Source organism: Branchiostoma floridae, chromosome 7 (genome assembly GCF_000003815.2).
Source record: "Branchiostoma floridae strain S238N-H82 chromosome 7, Bfl_VNyyK, whole genome shotgun sequence".
Classification (NCBI taxonomy): domain Eukaryota; kingdom Metazoa; phylum Chordata; class Leptocardii; order Amphioxiformes; family Branchiostomatidae; genus Branchiostoma; species Branchiostoma floridae.
Window position 1 is genome coordinate 12,281,417 of NC_049985.1, and position 21,842 is coordinate 12,303,258.

Below are 21,842 nucleotides of genomic sequence, written 5' to 3' on the forward strand. Positions count from 1 at the left end.
GGCGGGAACGCTGCTATAACATATCAGATTGTTACATATATTCAGAGGCTAAATGAAATAGCAAAGTCATGCTGGTGTTAAACAAAATATCGTACAGATAGAACTATATATGATGTGCAGAGTAATTTTCTGCCAGTAATCTAGCCAAAGATGGAGAGAACTACATTTGAAGTCCGTGGCCCAAGAATGGGCAAGTAGGCCTAAGTAAGTAAGTAAGTAATCTAGGTTATTTAAATACTAACACATTTCACAACTTTGTCTCATTTACGACATACAATGGTTAAAATGGGAAATTCAAACAGGTTTTCTTCACCTTTTCTTCTTCCAGCATGACAGCAGAGTAAAATGTTTTCTTCCCTTCCTCCTTGATTGGTTTTCCCTCCCAGCTTATCTTCACCTAAAAAATTAAGGAGACAGTTGCATATGTAATTGATATTCATAAATCTGTATTCTGCTACAATTTAGTACTACAAATACTAGTTACAGAAAAGACTTAAACTCAGGAAATTAAATTATTGCTCTGCAAAGATCTTGCAAAACACATCAAAGATTATTGTAGTCTAGGCGATTGGTGCAAAATATAGCTAGACTCTTGCAAAATGTGGTAAAAGCATGAAACTTGGTATAATGAATCCTGAGTATGTACTAAACATTTTACAAGGGTGGTGCCAATTCAAAATGTTGTTTCTTAGCAATGGTTGCTAGGTAACCAATCTGTAAGGAAAACCAACAGTCTTACCTTGCTATTGACCTTCTTCCTGGGAGAGAAGTGCGTCCTCTTGTGTCCGACGGTGGAACTGAACTCCTTGTCAAGGTCATCCTCTATGTCGTCGTCATCATCAGCATCCTGCACTGCCATATTTGGGCACCTGTTACAGAACAGAGAAACAAGACAACAGCCAAGATTTAAAGTCAAGCACTTCCCAGTCATGTCCTTATCAGTGCCAAACACTGTAAATCAGGGATAAACAAGTCCACTAGCCCTATAGTCCCGGGCAAGTGAAAATGCCAATCGGGCAAGTGCATGTCCTTCCCCACTTGCCCGATCGGACAAGTTAGCTTTTCTCCATTGAGTGAGATTTTGATGTACTTGCTACTTTTCAAAGTCATGACATCAAGCATTGATTAACACAGAAAATAGAGCCAATAACAAAAATTCCATTGAAGGCCATGAATATACATAGAAAAATGTCATTTAGATTTCGGGCAAGTGAAAAGTTGACTTGTCCTATCGGGCAAGTACTTAAAAAATTTACTTGCCCGATAGGACAAGTCAATTTTAGAAAACTTGTCCAACCCTGTGAATGCAGAAACTTTCGCGGTGGTTTAATGTTCGCGATTTTCACGGTGGCCGCTTCACCGCAAACTTAAAACCACCGCGAACATTTTCCCATGGCATTAAGAGACTACAATGCATGGTGCTAGCGCGAACTAGCGGAGAGTCCTTTTTCTCGCTCCTGTGAAATTAAATTCCTGCGAACTTAAATGCATTTACAGTAACCCCCTCCCTGCTGAGGTAGGATTTGGCATCAAATGTGCATTAGTTATGGAATTCAATAGCAGGAAGAAGGTTAGAGTTAGACCCTCCCACCCCTTGTCTCCGAGACCTGTCCTGGGACAGAAATGTTCTTGTTGGGACAGAAATTATTTCACATGTCCAATGGAAAAAAAATGAAAAAATTCAAAGCTGGACACAGCCCTGGACAAAACCTAGAGGAATTCTACCTGGGCAATACTTTGGTAACTCCTCAACTACCTTTGTCAATGCCTGAAAGGTTTCTACAACTCCTTGCTGCAGGTGGTGTTGTGGCAATGACATAGTCGTTAAAATTTTACACATAACCCTCCTCTCTGTTCATGAATGGTGTGGACTTCAAATTTTCCCTCTGATGCATCACAAGAACATTTTTTCTGTGACCTACCAACTTGAAAAAGCTATTCCTTGAAGTGTAGTAGACTATTGTTTTCCAATACGTGACACTTAGTAGACTTACCTCCTGTTGACACAGGCTTGCTTGGACTTGCCAGTTCCCCCAAATTTGGTCATGTCCTTACAGGCCACGCAGGTGCCACAGTCGGCCTGCTGACACACCTGTTTCAGGTGCAACAGGTGCAGAAACATATCAGCTGATTCCCAATAAATGTCATCATGTTGAGCTTCCTTAATTGTTCTTTGAAACTACATCTACAAAATTCACCACACTTCTGTGTGGTTTGCATAATGCAATAGAAGGCATTTTAAATTTGTAAATGTATATAAATATATTCCCACAAACCTCACAAACACCACAGCGCCGTCTACGTGGCCCACCAGCCTTGTCATCTTGAATTTGGTCCTTGAAGAATGTGTCAAAGATGCTGCACACCAAGTTGGTTGTAGTAGCCTGCAAATAGAAAGAAGACCTCTGTTCAGTTCTTTTGCATCACGAGTTACACTATTCAAATTCTCGACATCTATACTGTAATTTTTTTCCCTCTTGTCAACAGTAACTCCCTTAAGCACTGTTTTCAACAAAAAATCTAACCTCAGTGTCTACAATATACATTGCATAACAAATACAAAAGTATATGTACAGCATGCACAATGTCAAAAATACATGACAGATGTTCTGTAGCTTCCATCAGAAAAATAAAAACACACCAATTGAAAATAACAAACTGTCTACAAGTCACCTTGGTCTGGCGCATGGGTTTGGCCTTGACTTTCCTGGGCTGCTTAATGCCACTTCTCCCAGCTCGCCTTTTAGAAGAAAAAAAAATATATATTACATGACGTTAACATATATGAGAAAGACTTGAAAACAATTTTCTTTAATCAGACCTGACCTTTTATTTCATGTTCTTCAACAAAGGTGCACATGCACAAGCATGTACATGTACATACTAGGTAAGGGAAAGGCTATACAAAAATGTATGAAAGACATTTCAGCAACAAGATCTTGTTTGCTAGAAGCCTCTGAGGTCAAAGTCATATCACAAGTTGGTACAACACCTTTTCCCCAGTGTGACTCCTGCCAGTTTGATCAGTGCCCTCATGCAGGGTGTGGTCAGGAGCGGCGCCTCGTCAGCATCACCCGCGAGGTCAAAGTTCTCCACCTGTCAATCAAGAAGAGGCTGCATGTTACACTTGCTTACAAATAAATGTACACAAAGGCAAGACAAACACTTGCAATAGTTTACAAGAATACATACATGCAGATTTGATTAAGTTTCAAACTTCAGTTACAGATCACATTCAATTCAAAAATTTGAATTTGCAACAGTTGAATACCAGACCTGTTCCACCACGAACTGTGCATGTCTGAGCAGTGATTCCTCGCTGAAGGACGTCACACGGAGGCTCTGGGGAGGAACTGTGGTCTACAGGAAAGCCAGGAAATAAAACTATTAAAAAGTTTCACAAGTATGAGAGAAAAGAAAGACAATCATCATCAATCTATTACCATGATAACAAGAGTAATGCAACTCTTTCGTAGGGCCTTTGTACTTTCTTCATGCCTTGTGCAACAGTGCATATCGATTGGTCCAGTTCAGTATCACTACATACCACATGCAATATCAACCAATCAGGAGAGGAACATAACCTACCTCATGAATATTAATAGTCTATGATCAGATCAGAGGAGGCAGAAGAAACAAGTCAAGAGGATCAAGAGTAGAAATACAAGACATTATATCAAATCACCTTTCCAATTTTTTTTTCATTGCCAGACAGGGTTACCAAGTCTATAATTGGGTAGGCATTCACAGTCGTGACTACAAAATATCTGCATCTTTTAGTTTTACAAAACATATTCTAAAGACACTACAAAGTATCGTCTGAAGTATTGAGAAGCGATCACAAAAGATTTAGAAGTTCTGTATATTTATAGCTTGTTCAAGATCATCACAAGTACATTTTGTATAAGTGCCACAAATGAACAGACCTGGATCTTGTTTAAGAGGTCTTCGTAAGCAGCTTCTTGGTTGTTGACCAGAAACTCGATGACCAGTTTGCTCATGTGGATCTTTTCCCACATGGTGTCCATAAAGGGGGCGTACGCCTCACTTGGCTGCATCACAATGTACTCAGCAAACGCTGCAGAAAACATAAAAAAATGCATTCTAAAGACTTTCATACAATGTACATTGTTATACAACATTGTAAACTATTGTATTTTGCTTTCTTCATGACAGTTCAGCTCTATAATTATAATTTTTAATGTTTTCAATGGAGAAAATATAAAACTGCTTGGTTTGAGTCTGACCAACTACCTGAAGGTAAAGGGGTCGACTAGTAAGGTAGGTTATCTTGAGTATGCATGGTTTACCTGTAGTGAAACCAATAAGGGCATTTTCTCCGCCATCAAAGCCTGCAGTCCACCACTCATTGATTGGTCCGACATTCTTTGCCAGCACGCCACCTATATGTACGTAAAAATTAAAAACATTAAAAGAGACAGCAAGAAACGATGGAATCTGCATAAAACATTTTAATCAAAATAGCTTTGACTCTAACTAATTTGGTGTCATGGACAGACTTTCCAAAACTTTCACTACTTTCTACACACATATTCCAAAAGGGTGGGGACACATAATAGGAATTATGATAAAACAAGTGACGTACAGAAGCTACGTCAAGAAACTGACCGTCAGCACTTGGGTTCTCATCGTAGATTGGCTTTACTGCTCCACTGAAGTACAGCTCAACATTCTTCTCTATCAGCCCCGTGTCAAAGGCACACAGGTGGGTGTTCTTGTCATACACACTGGAAACAACACGACAAAAATCTCATCATTATCTGTAAAACTACATTTTTCTCTTGCAATGTAATCATGGTCTGCTTACAAAGGAACTCAAGTTTGATCACTAATTGAGTAAATCAGTAAAAATTAGAACAATATTTCCTTAGGAAATAGAGGGAATGAAATTTTTCTCTGAATACAATTAACACACCAAGTGCATGGCAATTCGACAAAGCCAGCTACATTTTGTTGTACACACACTGAAGAAAGAGGTTAGAATGAAACAAGGTGAAATATGTATTTGTTCATTTCTTGAAAGCAACTTCTTAGTTTCATTTCAAAACAGGGAATGGCTACTACTGTCAGTCAGTCTACACAGACTATGAAAGGCAATGGTTAATATATAGATGTTGAAGGGACACAATAGGGATTGTTACCTGAAATTGGTAATTTTATGCTGTGGACGATCGTCATATGTGCCATACTCCTGGTCTTCTTCCAAAAGAGATAGCCGCTCGTCTGTCAACATCTCTACTTCGTCAACCTGAAAACAAGGGACTCTTTTTGATAACTGAGAATTTCTAACATGTACATATGTACATGTCATGATTTATGGTTAAGCGTACACATTGATGTACTGATTATAGACATAGTAATACAATACTCAGCTTTGACAACTGTTTAGCAAATGGTTTTTGATGTACTACATGTACTTACAAATTTGAATGCCCTTGTCACCAGGGCTACCTACATGCCTAACTCTTTGCAATGCAGCCCAAGCGGTTATCTTACATTTCTAAGCCTCTAAAGCCTCTAGTTTCAAAGGAAATGATAACTAGAGGATGTTGATGGCGAACAGAAATACATGTTGAGTATCTACAACTCACAGCCTCCTGTGGGTCCCCAGGGAACATGCGAAGGTCAGGGTCATCCAACAGCTGACGACACTCCTTACACTTGACTGGAGGAGCCTATCATAGACAGGATACAACAAGGACATTCATGTATCAGGAGACTTTCCACAGGGTGACACAACAATGTACTGTGCTATTTCAATGTACTGTGTATCTGGTAATGGCAAGAATACTATGCTTAACTGTGCTAGAAAAACAGTAACTCCTAAGGGTTTTAAGTGAAGGCTGTTACTGTTCCTGTGAAATGTTTGGATACTGTTTTCATTACTGACATTGGTTCTATAACATTTATTCTCCTGTTTTCTGTGTAACATATAGAAGAATGTGTTCTAAATACCTTTGGCTTTTGTGGAGAACAGGTCGTCTCTTTCTTTCTCAACTCAGGGCTGGAACAAAAAGACACAAGTTCTCAAGTTGCTTTACAGCAATGACAAACAGTAAATTGTACAATTAGCTTTGCATTCTGTAGAAAATATCCTACATATTAACATATAGTAAGTTAACTTACCCATTTGCATCAGCATCCATGTCATTATCTTCATGCTTAATCTTCTTGTCTTCATGCTCTACCTAGTACATACAAAAAAATGTAAAATATGGAGGTTGATCAAAGACAATACCAAATGGTAGGCCATATTGAGTACTTCATGAATAAACAAAGGCTCAAAGAAACAAATCTTGCAGAACGACAAGACAGATCAGTTAAACAGGTAAGAAACAATACGAGAAATGTTTTGACAAAAAATCATGTCCATGACATTGACATCTCTACCCTAATGGAGGAAAAATTCTTACCTTTGATTCTGAATTGTTTCCTTCGTCTGTAGAAGAATCAACTTCAGGACCACTATCAGTGGCCTTCCTTTTCTGGGGGCTGTGCAAGAGATAAGAGGGGTTTCTATACAGTTAGAATGATTTTTATGAATGAATGGATGGATCAAGGCCTTTACTGCAGATATATAGTAATATACCCACTACGTACATGTATATATCTACAATAGTACGTACAGGTCGCAACAAAACAATATCTAATGTGCTCAACTACTTGCTTCGCCTCGGGTGTTAAAGGAACCCTGTGTGGGTGGGGCAACCCCTATTTCACATAATCAAGCCACGCCTATGTTCTATCTATTACTAAGGGCTTTTTGTTGTTTTGTAACAAAGATAAAAAAAATGTTGGCTTTATTTCAGTACATTTTCCATATAAAAACAGGGGAAAATGTTTCTGACAAAAATTTAAGGGGATGCCCCCAGACCCCTTTCTGATGCTCACGCCTGCGTCATTTGCGACATAGCTTCGTGGCGCTACGATGCCACCTACGTCAACAAAAAGTCCTGGTAAGAACCCCGAACAGCATGTGATAATGCTTTTTAAGAGCTACATGTACTGTAGGAAAGGGAATAGTTACCTCCATGAAAAAATGGAGGTATAGTTTTGAGTGTGTCTGTGTGTGTGTGTGTGTGTTTGTGTGTGTGTCTGTGTGTCCGCATATTTGTGGTCATCATAACTTGAGAACCTCTTGATGGACTACGATGATATTTGGTATGTAGGTAGGGGTTGGGAAGACGAAGGTCAAGGTCAATTTTGGGCCCCCTGGTGTGTGGCCTTGGTACTGCAGCGCAACTTCCGGTTTTGCCATCTCGGTGTTTTGAACATGCTATGGTCAAGATTTTTAAGCATTAGATAGCTCTTGTGCTCAGGAAAAAATTACGTAAGTTTGGGCCCCCTAGCGTCTAGTTTGGGGATAGCAGGGGCATTTTTGTCAAAAACTTCTGACGAGGATAACTCAAGAAGGGAACAACGGATTTTCATGATTTTTGGTATGTAGGTACCTTAGACAATGTTGTACAAGATTAAATACTAATTATGCAAAATAGGAGTACATTTGCATAATTAATGAGGATATTATATCATGGCAGTTTTTTCAATGTATCTCTTGTCCTGGATGTGATATGGTCTTGACATTTGGCTGGTAGATAGCTTGCAGTGTCATGACAAAGTGGGGCAGGTTTCAGCCCCCTAACATTTAATTTCGGAACTGCAGGGCCGTTTTTGTCAAGACATTCTAAAGACGATAACTGCAGAAAGGATTGATGGATTGGCATCATATTAGGCATGCGGGTACCTTAGGCAAAGATGTTCATAATGATATACATTTTATGCAAATGAGGACTTAATTTGCATAATTAAAGAGGAAATTGTATAATTCATTGTTTTCAATAACTGGACTTCAATAAATGTAATACATGTTAACTATGATAGGTGGAATATAAACAGATACCAAATATGGTAATGAGGAACTTATTTGCATAATTTATGTAAAAATTGCAAAAACGCTTTATGATTAATAATGGGAATTTTATAATTGTGACATGTGTACGTTAGTCAATGATGAACAATACCATGCATAAATTATGTTAATGTGTTAGTCAATTGCATGAAATTTACGAAAGCTCTAAATTTTCATGGAGGTATGAGGTCGCCGAACTCTAGTTGTACTAGTATTTCAGCTCAAAATAAGAGACTGGGTGTCAAGAAACTACATTCAACTCCCACCACAATCCCACTAGCTACCATGGAAAAATAGGCTAATTTTATGCCAATATAACAGTAAATAAAACATACTTACACTTTTGAAAACATTGACATGATAGTTGGCTGGCCTTTACCATTCAGTTTTCCTTTTCGCCTCTTTGGTGGAGACACTGGAGGAAAAGAAGGAAGACAAAGATAAATAAAAATATGCATGTTAAATTATCATCAGTCAATGGATGATTCAAACCTTACTTTAAATACAAAGCAATACGTTATTAGTCAGTCATTGTTTTAAAGGCAAACATCAAATGTAAACAGACATTTCTAAAAACATCTTTTTTTTTCTCCATTATTTTCTAAGCACCACAAACCTCCATCATCACTTCCTTTCTCTTGTTTGATGTTTTTTGGAGACTTTTTCACTCCAGTTTCTGGTGCCTTTTCTTCATCTCCACTGCTGGTCAACACTCCACTATCCTCACTGCTGCATGCCTCTACTGTTTTGGAGTTTTCCCCAGTCTCCTCAGAGGAACTGCAGTTGGTCTCACTTGTCTCACACTCCATGGAGTCTTGGCTGATAGACCCTGCTGTGTACTTGTCAAGCACTTTGGTGACTTCTGTTATGTATTCTTTCTGTAAAAGGAAAGTCATAGATGTACAATATTGACAGTGTGTCAAACAATAGTTATGGTGATTGTTAGTAATTTTGTTACAGTGACTTCATGTATTTTAAGCAGTTACAAAAATTCAGCACAACAAAAAAGGTAAAAGTAAACTATGTTTTAAGTTCTCATGATTTGAAAAGACTATTGACTTATGAGCATTGTTTATTACTCTTTTAAGTCAAAGCTAAACCAATTTTTGACCTAGAAGAGCAATAAATAAAACGACAAAACAATCTTTGCTATCGCTGTACTACCTGTAGAGGTGTGATGCCTTCTAATAAAAACTTATACTCCATAAACACATAAGTATTTTCTGCTCATGAATCCATACAAACATGTAACACATGGCCAGAAAATACTGTAATTCCTGATTTTTTCACTGTAATGTTATGTTCACGGTTTTCACGGTCACGACTGTAACGTGAACTTATCATTACCGATAAAAAATAATTCACAGACTTTTTTCATGCGCACTTGCCTCGACAGTGAACATTTAGTTCCGAGAACAAGTTCAATTTTCTCAGACCGTGAAAATTTGGTACCGTGAAGATAAAGTGAATTACAGTATGGCAAAGTTAAATATGTAAAAACCTTTCCATAGCACACCTCAGGTAGTGACTTGTTTTTCAGCTCTTGGTCCAGCTTCAGGATGAGTTTGTGGTCATCTGGAGTCATCAACCCATTCAGAAGCAACGCTCTCTTCTTAATATAACCCTGAATAAACAATGATGGATGCATGAGTGACTGGGGCAGGACATTTCATTGACAATGATCATTATTTTCATTAAAAGACAGCTGAATTGGTAACAAATCCAGAATTTAGCAACTTTCAAAAGGTCTTCTACAACAATACATACAAACAGAGTGCACACAAAAGCATAGCCTACATACAAGCATTGAGTGAATTGCAGTGTTTAACTTTAACAAATCCTTTACACTACTAGTTCTAACATCTAAGTACTGCTTGATGTTTAGTAAGGTTATCTCCTACAATGCAAACTGAATCTATTCATAGGATTTAATTCATTATGTTCTTTTGAGCATGCGGAAAGAAAGATGAACAGCTTCGACGGTTTATTACTTTATGATCATATCTGATACATTTTGAATCTATGCATAGAATACGTACCTTCTCAGTGACATTGCCATCACTGAAGTCCTCTTCTAACTCAGCCAACCTGAAACAAGAGCAAAGTTTCATTGTTCATGTCCTACGATATACAGTTGTAAAGCAATTTAATAATGCAGTCAGTGTTTTTAATACTTTGAGTTTGGGGGTAAGGGACTATCTTGCACGTCATCTTAATAAATTTCAGCAGCAGGATGCACGGTGATTAAATAATAAAATAATTGAGATGACATTTTGCAATTGCACCATTTACAAATAAAGATTTACAGAAAAAAATGTTGGAGGAGATAAAAATGGCCATGTCTTTTCCACGTCAACTTCTGCATTAAAATACTTGCAACATGCTCTTGCAATGTATTCTCAACATTCTGTGGGAATACCCATGACGTTTCCAAGGCTAGGAGATCCAACTCCAATGAAGCCTGGGCAAAGTTCAAGAGGTGTAGGAAGGGCGTTAAGCAGAGAGTTAGGAAGGCCCATAGGGATTATGTCTCCAACTACCTGGAGTCTAACATCGAGGATAATCCCAAGGCCTTTTGGAGCTATGTCAAATCCATCAGACAAGACTCTACTGGTGCGTCCGCCCTAAGACATCAGGGGGTGCTAACATCTGACCCCAAAGAAAAGGCTGATGCACTGGGGGCCCAGTTTGAGTCAGTGTTTACCAGGGAGGATAAGACCACCGTTCCTACCCTTGGCGAACCCAAAGCTCCAACTATCCCCTCCCTTAACATCACAGTGGAGGGGGTAGCCAAACAGCTCTCCTGTCTTAACCCCAGCAAGGCCACAGGACCAGACGGATTACCACCTCGCCTCCTGAAGACCGTAGCCGAACAAATTGCGCCAATATTACAGGTCATATTCTCCCAGTCAATATCCATGGGAGATGTTCCTGAAGATTGGAGAACAGCTAACATCGCTCCAATCTTCAAAAAGGGGGACAGAACCTTGCCATCAAACTATAGGCCGGTGTCTCTGACATCGGTCTGTGGTAAAGTGCTCGAACACATCGTGCACAGCCACATGATGAAACATCTAGACGCCCATGGCATTCTGTCCCCTGCGCAACACGGCTTCAGGAAGGGTCTGTCCTGCGAGAGCCAGCTGGTGCTTACCCTCCAAGACCTGGCCAAGAACATGGACCAGAACAAACAGGTCGATGCCGCGGTGCTTGACTTTAGCAAAGCATTCGATACTGTGCCACACGAACGTCTGCTGAGCAAGCTCGAGCACTATGGTATTTCTGGCCTCCTTCAGTCTTGGCTTAGGGCCTTCCTTACGGAGAGAACCCAGAGGGTTGTCTTTGACGGTGGAACATCTAAAGCTGTCAAGGTCACCTCTGGAGTTCCGCAGGGTACTGTGTTAGGCCCTCTGCTATTCCTGCTTTACATTAATGACCTACCTGATTCCGTTGGCTCACATGTTCGACTGTTTGCTGACGATTGCTTGATTTATCGAACTATCAGCAAGCCTTCTGACGCACAAGGGCTGCAGTCCGACCTCGATGCGCTAACAGAATGGCAAAATCGTTGGCTCATGTCGTTCAACCCCTCTAAATGTCACATCCTCCATATCACCCGTAAAAAGCACCCCATCATAACTCAGTACTCCCTCTGTGGAGAAGCCCTTACCGGTGTTAAGTCCCACCCCTATCTTGGAGTACAACTGTCCGACGATTTGCGGTGGGACACCCATATCAACCACGCCACTAGCAAAGCTGGTAAGGTCCTAGGAGTCATTCGGCGCAACTTGACCCATTGTCCATCTAGGGTCAAGGCCACTTGTTACAAAGCGCTGGTACAGCCTCACTTGGAATATAGTGCCATCGTCTGGGACCCGTACACCAACAAAGGGATACAGGCGGTGGAGGCCGTCCAGCGCAGGGCAGCCCAAGTGACCCTAAATGACTACCGGCAGACTAGCAGCGTGACACAAATGCTTTCAGACCTGCAGTGGCGCCCTCTCTCCGAAAGGAGGAGGAACGCCCGCCTCACCTTTTTCTATAAAGTAGTCAACAATAATATTAACATAGATGCCAGCAATATTCTGAAGCCTGCCCAAGGGCGCACCCGGGGTAGTCACGACTTCAAATATCAACACATATTCGCACGCACCGATATCTACAAACATTCTTTTTTCCCACGCACAATTCCCGAGTGGAATGCCCTGCCTGGCACGGTTGTAAGCGCTCCCAACGTTGAGCACTTCCGTGCCAGGCAGGCGGCCTGCCCGCCCTAACCCGGGAGCCTCAGCTCCCCCCCCTACTTTTGCCCCTCGCGGGGTCATTTGGGGGTATCTTATGCAGATGCAGACGTTAAAAGTTATCAAATTAAGACTCAAGACAAAATAAATCTTCATTCGTATGGAGCCAGATTTATTACTTGGTATACGACTAGAAGCACTGAATCACAAATTGATAACTACAATGACAGTCACCTGATACAGAAGAGCGGCATAAACTGGAGCAGAACGGCTCTACTCTACTGAACTCCACACTGCTCAGATATCAGATATTTTTCGGAGACGGAGAGGGCGCCCTTCTTGACGGGATAAGGACGTTTGTCCGCCATGCAAGTTCCCCTTCTGGGGCTAGCTGAAGACGTTTATAGTGCAGTTTCCAGGACAACCCCAGTTTTACTTATGACTGAATTATCAGGAATGCTCTAAAGTTAAAATTTTGGTGGACAGTACCACCGACAACGGCGGAAACCACAGTGTGCACCTTTTCCCTACACTGCAGGCGCCATGCTGCCATTCAAAGAATAATGAAACACCACAAAACGTGCGCGCAAACCCGACTCACTTCGCCTTCAGTGTCTCTGACAGAGGCTGGCGCTGTAACACACCACTCCCCAGCATCTTGAACCCTGTCACGACAGTACGTGCAGTTCGTCTTGTAATGTAGAACCTTCCGTATCACTGTGAAAGGAAGACGAAATGGCGGCAAAACCAGAGACAGAAATGGTGGAAGGTCGATTTTCCCGCGAAAATGTCGCTTGGACGGTACCACTATAAGAGCGAAGGGTACATAAGTCTTTCAGTTCAGGGCTTTTGGTATAATGTTAGCAAATAAACAGTCAAAAATATCATACAAAATACAAAAACCGTAATTATAATCAGATTTTTAGGCTACAGGATGTTATATTGAAATAACGTGGATATAAATGATAAAGATTACATTCGACTACACCGTCGTATGAGAATTTCGCTTCTTCCACTGACCCAGCAGCTGAATGTCCCGGATGAGAGTTGACCTCGCAAGAAAAACATGACCCCTCATTGAAGTCCTCATTCGCATTCCGAGCAACAAGCTGACCAGAATAATATTTAACGTTAAAACATTTAGTATCTAACAATGAAGCTATAGATGAAACTTTAGATTATATCTAATCAAACAAGTGGCATAACAAAAGTAGGCGTAATTCCGACCCTGCGATTAATTTTATGCGTGAGAATCTTAGGACATGTTTCTTCTGCAGCACTGAGTAGGCCAAATTAATTCCATTGTGTGGTTTGAATACTCAACCTTGGATAATATTGTCTTCCGAAAAACTTATCACCACTGTCGATGAATGTTTGCAAAACGTATCGTGAAGAAAAATATCACAAGTTGACGAACCACGTTTATGTAAGTTAATACTATTACGTTGTCAAGTTTGTGTCTGCCAGTTCTAACGATAACGTTACACAACAATTTCATTAAGTTAACGTTAATAAATTGCGTCACTGATTACCGTTGATAATTATCTGACTTGTAGACTTCTCTTGCTTACAGAAAGTGATGTGTACTGTTACCCAAAGGAGATGATGTTCATGGACAGGCATGTTTACATGTGTGTGGATAGATTTCAGCACCAGGGACAGGCATGTTCATCTGTGTGAGGAAGGAGTTCAGCACCTATGACAATCGTGTTCAGCTTTATATAACGTTAGTGTTCAGGCAATGGCATGTTTATCTTTGTGTGGATCAGCACAAGGACGACATCCCTCCTCATCAATGTGTGAATAGTGTTAAGGAGTACATGGGTTTAACGTTACATGTGTGCGGATTGCAAATATTTTTGTAAGGCGTATCTTTTATCACTTTCCGTCCAAAATATGACTTAGGTTACTGTCCGTCGCAACATGGGTATCTTTCTTGGCTTGACCTATGGGTTTTAATAGTATTCACCTGTCAGTTAAATCATGTTTACTGAACACAAGTTACAAGCCAAACATCCTTGTCAGGGACCAATCGAGAAATATCAGGGGAGGGGGGGGGGTCATAAAACTCGTACCCAAATGCTAGTGAAAGTGTACAGGGAAGTTTACAAAATGTATCAGATTATCACCATTTACAGTTCAACTTTGCCTCAGAATGATCTCACATATGAACTTTTAAGCTATTATATCAACATCTTTCTCCACCCCGAGCACCACCCGACACACAATGTTCTCAGCTTATATACTTACGCGAGTAAGGGAGTTGCCAGATTTGGTATGACTGGTGCACAAGGTCATTGGTACAAAAAAAGATACGTGCTATGTACTGTTCAGATGTTGTCATTGGCTTACATGCGTGATACAACATTGTAACGTTAACACTGTAGATAAAGCACATCGTTTTAAAAGTCCTAAAATCTTCCCTTTTCTGACATATCTTGACCAACCGTGACATGCTTGTTCTTGTATTGCTTCAGTCCACACTGTTTGCTACAGTTGCATATGCCAGTAAACAGCATGGCTTTTCTACTGCGGTCGTCCGACTGGAGAATATGTTGCTATTTGAGAGTAGGTTGATTGACGAGATCAGGCAGTACATTACTGATACAGATGGTGCAAGTGAAGACCTCAGAAGGTAAGAGTCAACTCACAGGCAAACCTAGATTAGCATGATGCACATTTCTGTCATGTTTCGTCCTACTTGGACATGTCTATGTAACGTATAGGACAGTCATCTAATATATGTAAACGAATCAAGACGCACGTGTATAATGTCGCTGTATAGATAATTTGTGGTGAACTGCAGTTATATATTCATATTCTACCAAAAAGGATTGATTGAATGTAATGTTTGTTTTACGAGTATATCGAAAATTACTTGATATATCTGTACATGTCACAGGTATGTGGAGGATTTTGAACACAACATTTTACGTCCGGGTTTTGCCGACCTTGCCTACCATGCTCGGCACCCCGTGGGCGCCTACCGCCTGGTGAAGCGGCTATCTCAGACCGACTCCAGGATTCTCAAACACGCTCAGCTTCTGACAGGTGTAGGTGTTGCACGTGATGGAGGTGAATATCTAAATGGATTAGTTGATTAATTGCATCATTTGAGGTACATTGACCGATAGCTATATAAAACGCACATGCATACAAATATATCAAGCACACAGCAATTTGTATGCAATTAGGAAAAAAAACTTTTCCTGAAGTGGGAGTAAGATTTCATGACTCTGTTATTGGATTGAATGTTCTCTTTGTCTTTTTATTGGAATTCTCAACATAAAATGAATAACACAAAAATGAGGTTTAACAATGAATGTATCATATAAATTTGAATCGTTAACAACAATCTAACAGCCCTTCAGACGAGCGTGACAAGAAGAAGAAAAAAGAAATAAAAAATCTATTCATTTCAATTTAAAGCATTATAACCAAAAAAATTGCACTGGGCATAACTGCAACCATTAAAACGTGATATTCTTAATACGACTCAGTATTTGTAAACAGATTCACAAAATGGACGAGTCGGTGACCATATTTTTCTCGAACACACACAGATGATGTCATAAAAATAAGCGAACTCCCGACAGAAGAGGACCTGAGGATGTCTGCGCTTGCGCTGGCGAGACTGCAGGATATCTACCATCTGGACCTGCGCAGTCTGACCCGGGGCCAGCTGGTGATGCTGTCCCGTCAGAGTGACGGTACTGTGGTGAAACAGAAGAGACTCTCCAGAGTAGAACCCACCTTCACACTTGAGGCGGAGGATACCGTTTACATCGGGGATATGGCTTATAACGAGGAGGATTATCTGAACGCCGTCCTGTGGTATCTAATCACCCTAGATCTGACGGAGGGGAAAGAGATGGCGGATATCACTGACGACACGGCTAATGACTCAGCGCCGGGGAGAGTGCAAGTTCTGGTAAAACTAGGGGATGCTCTGACAAAGGTAAGGCATGGCGCCTTGTAGTTTCAATTTGTTATTCATTTTTCGCTGCTTTAGGTTGGGATTTCATGACTATGCAAAGTTTCTGTAAAATTTCTAGGTTCCAATAACGTGCATGTCGGACCATACGTCTATCTGGTGTACTTTTATCAATATCGATCCCCAAAGATTTGATATCTGATCAAAAACTTTAAGTTACTTACCAGCTTTATCATACATGTATTTGTTGCAATCACTATCAATTCAGCTACAGCAACACCAGCGTGCTTTACCGTTCTACAATGAGGCACTGCAGCTTGGTAAGTACAGTAAGACATTGTCTTTCCCTTCTGGAGCCAGGGATCATTAGGTCACAACATTGGCATCATTTAGTACACTAATACCCGTCTTCCCAATCTGTTTTTGTTTGTCTCGCATAACCAAGTGACCTCCTTAACGCGTTTGGGACATTTTACAATATGAGGAAGGCATAGCTTTAAGGTTTAATCCGGATCAACGCAAACAGGAACACTCCCTGTTATTTCTTATCAGAGTGGTAGGATTTTTTAACATGCTCACATAAACACAAGGTGTCCGGCTTTACGTCCCACCCCGCGCAAGACGTCCATAATCAAAGCTTGTACTCATTCTCACCTTACTTAAGTGAGGAATATGCGATAAGTGCCTTTCCCAATGGCACAAATATATGCCTGCTATGGATTTGAACTCAGAACTTTTACATTCTACAATTTTGCCACCTGAACGATATATCTGAATATAACGATATTCATACTCGTATATACAATATCTTAGAGCCGAACAACCAGGAGATCAAGTCGAAGGTGGTAGAATCAGAGCGGCAAGTCACGCTTCAAGGTGACGTCACCGTCAAGATGGGGAAACTGCTGCAAGGAGCCATACCTTATCAGCAGGACTATGAGAACCTTTGCTACCGCAGTGCTCTTCAGGTATGTTTGTCTATTGTGCAGTTGTGATAAACTAGTTTTTCTAGTTTATGAAGATAGTTTATTAATACTAATATCGGATTGGTTATAGTATGTCTGTTATTTCATTTGCCACCGATAAGATAAACTATTTTATTATATAACCAGGCGACGTGAACCAATCAGAATGCCCCATTTCATGTTGGTTATGCCGCCGTAACACATAGAATTACGGCAAGCCAGATATTAAAACATTTTAACACCGGTATTGACACCTCGTTCGCTTCGCTCACTCGGTGGTTTCATTCGGTGGTTATAGCAAAGGACCAGGCGTTATGACACGATATACACCTCGGGCGGGTCATTAAATATTGGCTTACCAAACATATGACGGGATACAGTCCTCCGAAGCTAATTCATGCTTTTAATGCCGCTTTTGTTTAGGAAGATGATATCCATAGAGGTACTCTATTTGAGTAGATTATTCTTGACTAGAACCAAGCGCCAAGTTCACGGCTCAGCTGTACGTTCGTCCGGACCAGCCCACAACTCTACCTCAGTCCGGCCAAAATGGAGGTGCTCCACGAGACGAGCCCTGAGATAGCCCTGTATCATGACGTCATCAGTGACCAGGAGGCCGCCATGATGAGGGAGTTAGCGTTGAAAGAGGTCGATATCTATCTACTACGACTATATAAGAAATGTTTGGATACAGATAATGTATACAATGAAATACATCCCTCTACGACGGGCATGGCTATAACAAAACGTGTATCTTGTAAAGTTAATTGAAGAAGTCGGAAACAAACTCATACAATACAATTGTATCTAACTTGTAGGTCGTGTCCGTTCGGTTAATGTATCGTTGTTGTTTTGATGTGGCAATATCTCTATTTGAATCATCCCTATCTTTTACTGACATAAGCACTAACTTCTGTTGCAGTTAAAGAGGTCCCCTGTAGTGGATAAAAATGGAAAGGCTTTCCTCAGCAACTTCAGGGTCAGCGAAACGTAAGTGTTCTTCTTTCTGTACATTACGAGGATTAATAGATGATACGCTCGTAATTTTACCAGATAAACGACTTCGGTAACAGATTAAAAGCTTTGTTGGTGTTTGTATGTTCAACGTTGCTGTAGTCGACCTTGGTTGATAACAAATCCCATTTCGATCTCGACCTTCCAGTGGATGGCTTCATGACAACACGACAGAGCTCATCTCTAAACTGAGTCGACGGGTTAGTTACATCACTGGACTGAATACAGAATACCCGTCCGCTGAAAGTTTCCAGGTATAGATAGTGCTTCGTTGATCTTTCAGACAAAAAATGCAACATGTATTTCCTGCTTACGATCACATAATACAGTACTGTACAATACTATGCATAATGTTCCGTCACAATATATAGATAACAGTGATAACAGATTTGATTGATTTTGCACAGGTTGTGAACTATGGCCTGGGAGGACTTTATGTTCCGCATGTCGACTACTTTGAGGTTAGCTCCCGGCTTCTCTTAAATTTGTGTGAGGATACAATGTTGACCAATTTTGTCCTTGGGCACATCTATATGGTCCACGGATATAGATGTTTCAACTACAGGTCACGACCGCTGAGCGACTAAAGATTTCACAGATAGCGCAAAGGACTTCATATAGCTTTTTGTGTGTTTTGTGTCTTTTATATCTTCCATCATATCCTAAGTACAACATGAAACGTTACACAAACCCAGTGTTTTCGCCGCCTGGTCGTTGAGAGATCGTATTGGAAATGGGGCGCATTAGGAAAGTTCTATGCATATTTGACACATGGTACGGCTCTAACATTTCAACTTCGACACACCTTTCTTCAGTCCAGATACAGATAGCGCTAACGTAAAGAGAAGTTATCTCAGAGTCATGAACATTTATCTGTTTGCAGGAGGATCAGGTGAGACACATGAAGAGGCCAGACAACAGGATCCTGACTTTCTTAATATATGTAAGTTGTGTCTACTTCATCACATGACAAGATAGATACAACTACGTATGGTGCAAAATACGTTCATCTTGTTATCTAGTACATAATGCACAGTAAACACGGTAATTGAAATTAAATTCGTCGTTATTCAGACATCTGATCTTATACAACAATAGTGCGACCCCGTTGTTAGATATCGTTTCAGCACCAAGGCTAGCGCCCATATCACACTTTCAGGACCTTTCCATGACTTTACTCCCGACCACTTCCCAACCCACGTCGGCGCTGGGTTAAGAGTAGGCTGGATGCTATCTTACCCTAGCTTCAGATCGCTCCTTTTATCGCCTTCACAATCTATAGTCGGCTGGTGTAGACGACGTCTAAAGACTATGTTACAATTAACGCTGTTGTGTCCTCTCAGCTCAGTGAAGTGGAGGCAGGCGGAGCGACAGTTTTCCCTCAAATCAACCTCATCGTTCCGGCGGTGAAGGTGGGCATATTTTTGTTCATAGCCCCTCTTTCACTGTAGGAAACTGTGACTAAAACATATCTGTTAGAAATCTGCACAGGGGAAAGTCAACTTTGAAGGTGTAAAACACTGTGCTATACAGAGAACAGTAATAGAGACGAATACTTTTTATGACCAGTTGTAATTTATATGTGCTTATGGTCACCGGCTTGACGTATGTTTCACTCAGAATGCAGCCTTGATGTTTAGGGACATGAAACGATCTGGAGATTTCGAACCTTTGTCCATGCACGCTGGCTGTCCCGTGCTTATCGGCTCCAAGTGGAGTAAGTGTTACAAAATCATTCTGTTCACACATTGATCAGAAACCTATGAAATGATCTCGGTGTGGGGAAGTACGTATTTTTCGCTCTTCACCTTAACGTTTTAATGACATTTCTTTAGTGTCTTCTTCTGTTTTTTTCAGTCGCTAACAAGTGGATACTTGATCGTGGAAACGAATTCAGAAGGCCGTGTGGTCTCACACCAGAGGAGTGAAGATCTCATCACGATGTTCCAACACTAGCCAGTGCCTCCATCCATAGACGACACATTTCAATACGTGATATCTCAAAGACGTTAATAAATACTATAAGGGATATTTTACAATAAAGGTCTTCATTCATTGATCAATATAAGACTCCCATTGTAATTTGTGCCTTTCATTGTCCTGCCATTCTGTGCCGTAGAAAGATAAAAATGTTTATGTTTTTAAATACAAAAGTAAGAAAAAAATGCCATTGTTTTACCGATGCCATCACCTCCATGAATGTATGTCCGGATCCCGTGATAGTAGTTGTAGTCATATATTCACATTTCAATTTCTGTCTTAGCAGTGTTCACCCTTATCTAGAATTTTGACATTTATCTAAAATTTATCGCACAAAGGCCAGGTTATATTTTCGGTAACATGTGCGCGAACCGGATATCACCCGTTCTCACAACCGAGTAAAAAGGAAAAACAATAGCCTGTCTCATCTCCTGTCGGCGTCTGATGTAAAAATAAATACAGCGTTCCACATTTTTGCACGTTCAGGTCTAACTCCATTACACATATGAGTTTTTTCACCTATCGCGTCGCATACTCGTAGTTTCATTGCAAAGCCCTATAGACATACAAAATTTATGAAATGCTATAGTTGAATCCTTCCAGTACCAGACGACGTTGTACATGTATCATTCCTATGTGGAAGGGACACCATTGGATAAGGCTTTCTCTGTGTTACCTTTCCAATAATATTACAGAAACTGAAAACCCTTTTTTTTCATTTCTCATGTTAAGAGCAGTCATCAGTATCCATTGAAGATGTCAACTTGTTTTACGAAGGCTCCTACGTATTGCATTTCCTACTATGTCTTCACCCCCAGTGAAGTTGTTGTCTGACAAAAATTTGCCACGTGTGACCAGGATATATCAACACGACACTCCCCTCTGTCTGCATCAACATTGTTGTGTCTATGATACACCATTCCCGAGCACGGAGTCTTTACTACTCTGAGTTCTAGCAACCTTCCTTGAGTCGAAATGATTCTCCGCCTTCTCCTTTGCTTTCTACTTCCGGTCAGCCTGTATGCTGCCCGGGACACAGGATATTACTCCGCGATCGTGCGGGTGGAAAGGCTTCTGCTGGCCGAGAGGAAAATGGTCGGTAAGATCAAACACTACATCAGCCAGGGCGGGGAGGTGACTGGAGATCTCAGGAGGTAAGATTCAACTCACTTAAAAGAAATCACAATAAGATTGTCTTCTGATAAATCTATGCCACAGTAACTTGCACTACTTAAACGGACATTTGTCCATTGCAAAGCCAAGTTTCAAGAATCCATAAAGTAGATCTGGCTCTTGAAATATGGGAAATTTTAGCATGTGAAAAACACCGTTGGCGTTAACTTCAGTCAAGGAGCTTTTATCTTGACTTCAATTCAGTCTATGTTTCGCTTTATCATTCTTTGTGCAGGCCAGGTTGGCTGTAGCGATGCAAGCGCTAGCATGCTTCAACCGGTCGATACGTTACCATTATATGTACTGTAAACAATAGAACAAAGGAAAGACGTCGATACCAGAATATCTCAAAACTGTAAAAACTGCAGTAGAACAAACGTTCTTGTGTTACATTGCACCAAGTGTATATGAAACACACAACCACTCACTTTGGATAATGATATCAGTTCGTTTATGACAGCTACCGTCTTTGTATGATTGTTTTCCGATCTTTGTGTTTGTTTTGTTGTATGTGCGTTAAGATATGCGGTTCGGCGAGGTCATAGCGCAGTATATTTATTTCATTTGTATTGCAGTGATACCTATTGTACAGTTTTGATCCTGTG

The 21,842-nt window shown here is 40.6% G+C and overlaps 3 protein-coding genes across 3 annotated transcripts in view; 2 read left to right on the plus strand and 1 right to left on the minus strand.

Annotated features, from left to right (window-relative positions):
* LOC118418948 (DNA (cytosine-5)-methyltransferase 1-like) overlaps positions 1-12,962 on the minus strand; it is a 25,640-nt gene extending 12,678 nt beyond the window's left edge. The window contains exons 1-20 of the mRNA XM_035825090.1: positions 12,773-12,962; positions 9,970-10,018; positions 9,447-9,554; positions 8,547-8,808; positions 8,270-8,345; positions 6,435-6,513; positions 6,148-6,209; positions 5,977-6,025; positions 5,613-5,696; positions 5,163-5,269; positions 4,630-4,748; positions 4,311-4,403; positions 3,927-4,078; positions 3,277-3,360; positions 2,993-3,096; positions 2,674-2,740; positions 2,277-2,384; positions 1,995-2,092; positions 740-869; positions 314-397 (exon numbers count right to left, since the gene is read on the minus strand). Of these exons, the coding sequence (XP_035680983.1) occupies positions 314-397; positions 740-869; positions 1,995-2,092; positions 2,277-2,384; positions 2,674-2,740; positions 2,993-3,096; positions 3,277-3,360; positions 3,927-4,078; positions 4,311-4,403; positions 4,630-4,748; positions 5,163-5,269; positions 5,613-5,696; positions 5,977-6,025; positions 6,148-6,209; positions 6,435-6,513; positions 8,270-8,345; positions 8,547-8,808; positions 9,447-9,554; positions 9,970-10,018; positions 12,773-12,828 (1,971 nt within the window). The 5' untranslated portion in view covers positions 12,829-12,962. The remainder of the gene's footprint in view (positions 1-313; positions 398-739; positions 870-1,994; positions 2,093-2,276; positions 2,385-2,673; positions 2,741-2,992; positions 3,097-3,276; positions 3,361-3,926; positions 4,079-4,310; positions 4,404-4,629; positions 4,749-5,162; positions 5,270-5,612; positions 5,697-5,976; positions 6,026-6,147; positions 6,210-6,434; positions 6,514-8,269; positions 8,346-8,546; positions 8,809-9,446; positions 9,555-9,969; positions 10,019-12,772) is intronic.
* A 542-nt stretch (positions 12,963-13,504) lies between these two features.
* LOC118418942 (prolyl 4-hydroxylase subunit alpha-3-like) lies at positions 13,505-20,237 on the plus strand. Its single transcript, XM_035825085.1, has 13 exons — positions 13,505-14,806; positions 15,074-15,246; positions 15,735-16,129; positions 16,374-16,425; positions 16,919-17,073; positions 17,545-17,718; positions 17,993-18,060; positions 18,233-18,338; positions 18,492-18,545; positions 18,968-19,027; positions 19,428-19,496; positions 19,705-19,801; positions 19,942-20,237. Exons 1-13 carry the CDS (start codon positions 14,625-14,627, stop codon positions 20,010-20,012), a joined length of 1,656 nt encoding a protein of 551 aa, XP_035680978.1. The 5' UTR covers positions 13,505-14,624; the 3' UTR covers positions 20,013-20,237.
* Positions 20,238-20,708: 471 nt separating this feature from the next.
* LOC118418879 (prolyl 4-hydroxylase subunit alpha-3-like) overlaps positions 20,709-21,842 on the plus strand; it is a gene marked incomplete in the record, with an annotated part of 7,518 nt that continues 6,384 nt past the window's right edge. The window contains 1 exon segment of the mRNA XM_035824994.1: positions 20,709-21,218. Within this exon segment, the coding sequence (XP_035680887.1) occupies positions 21,040-21,218 (179 nt within the window).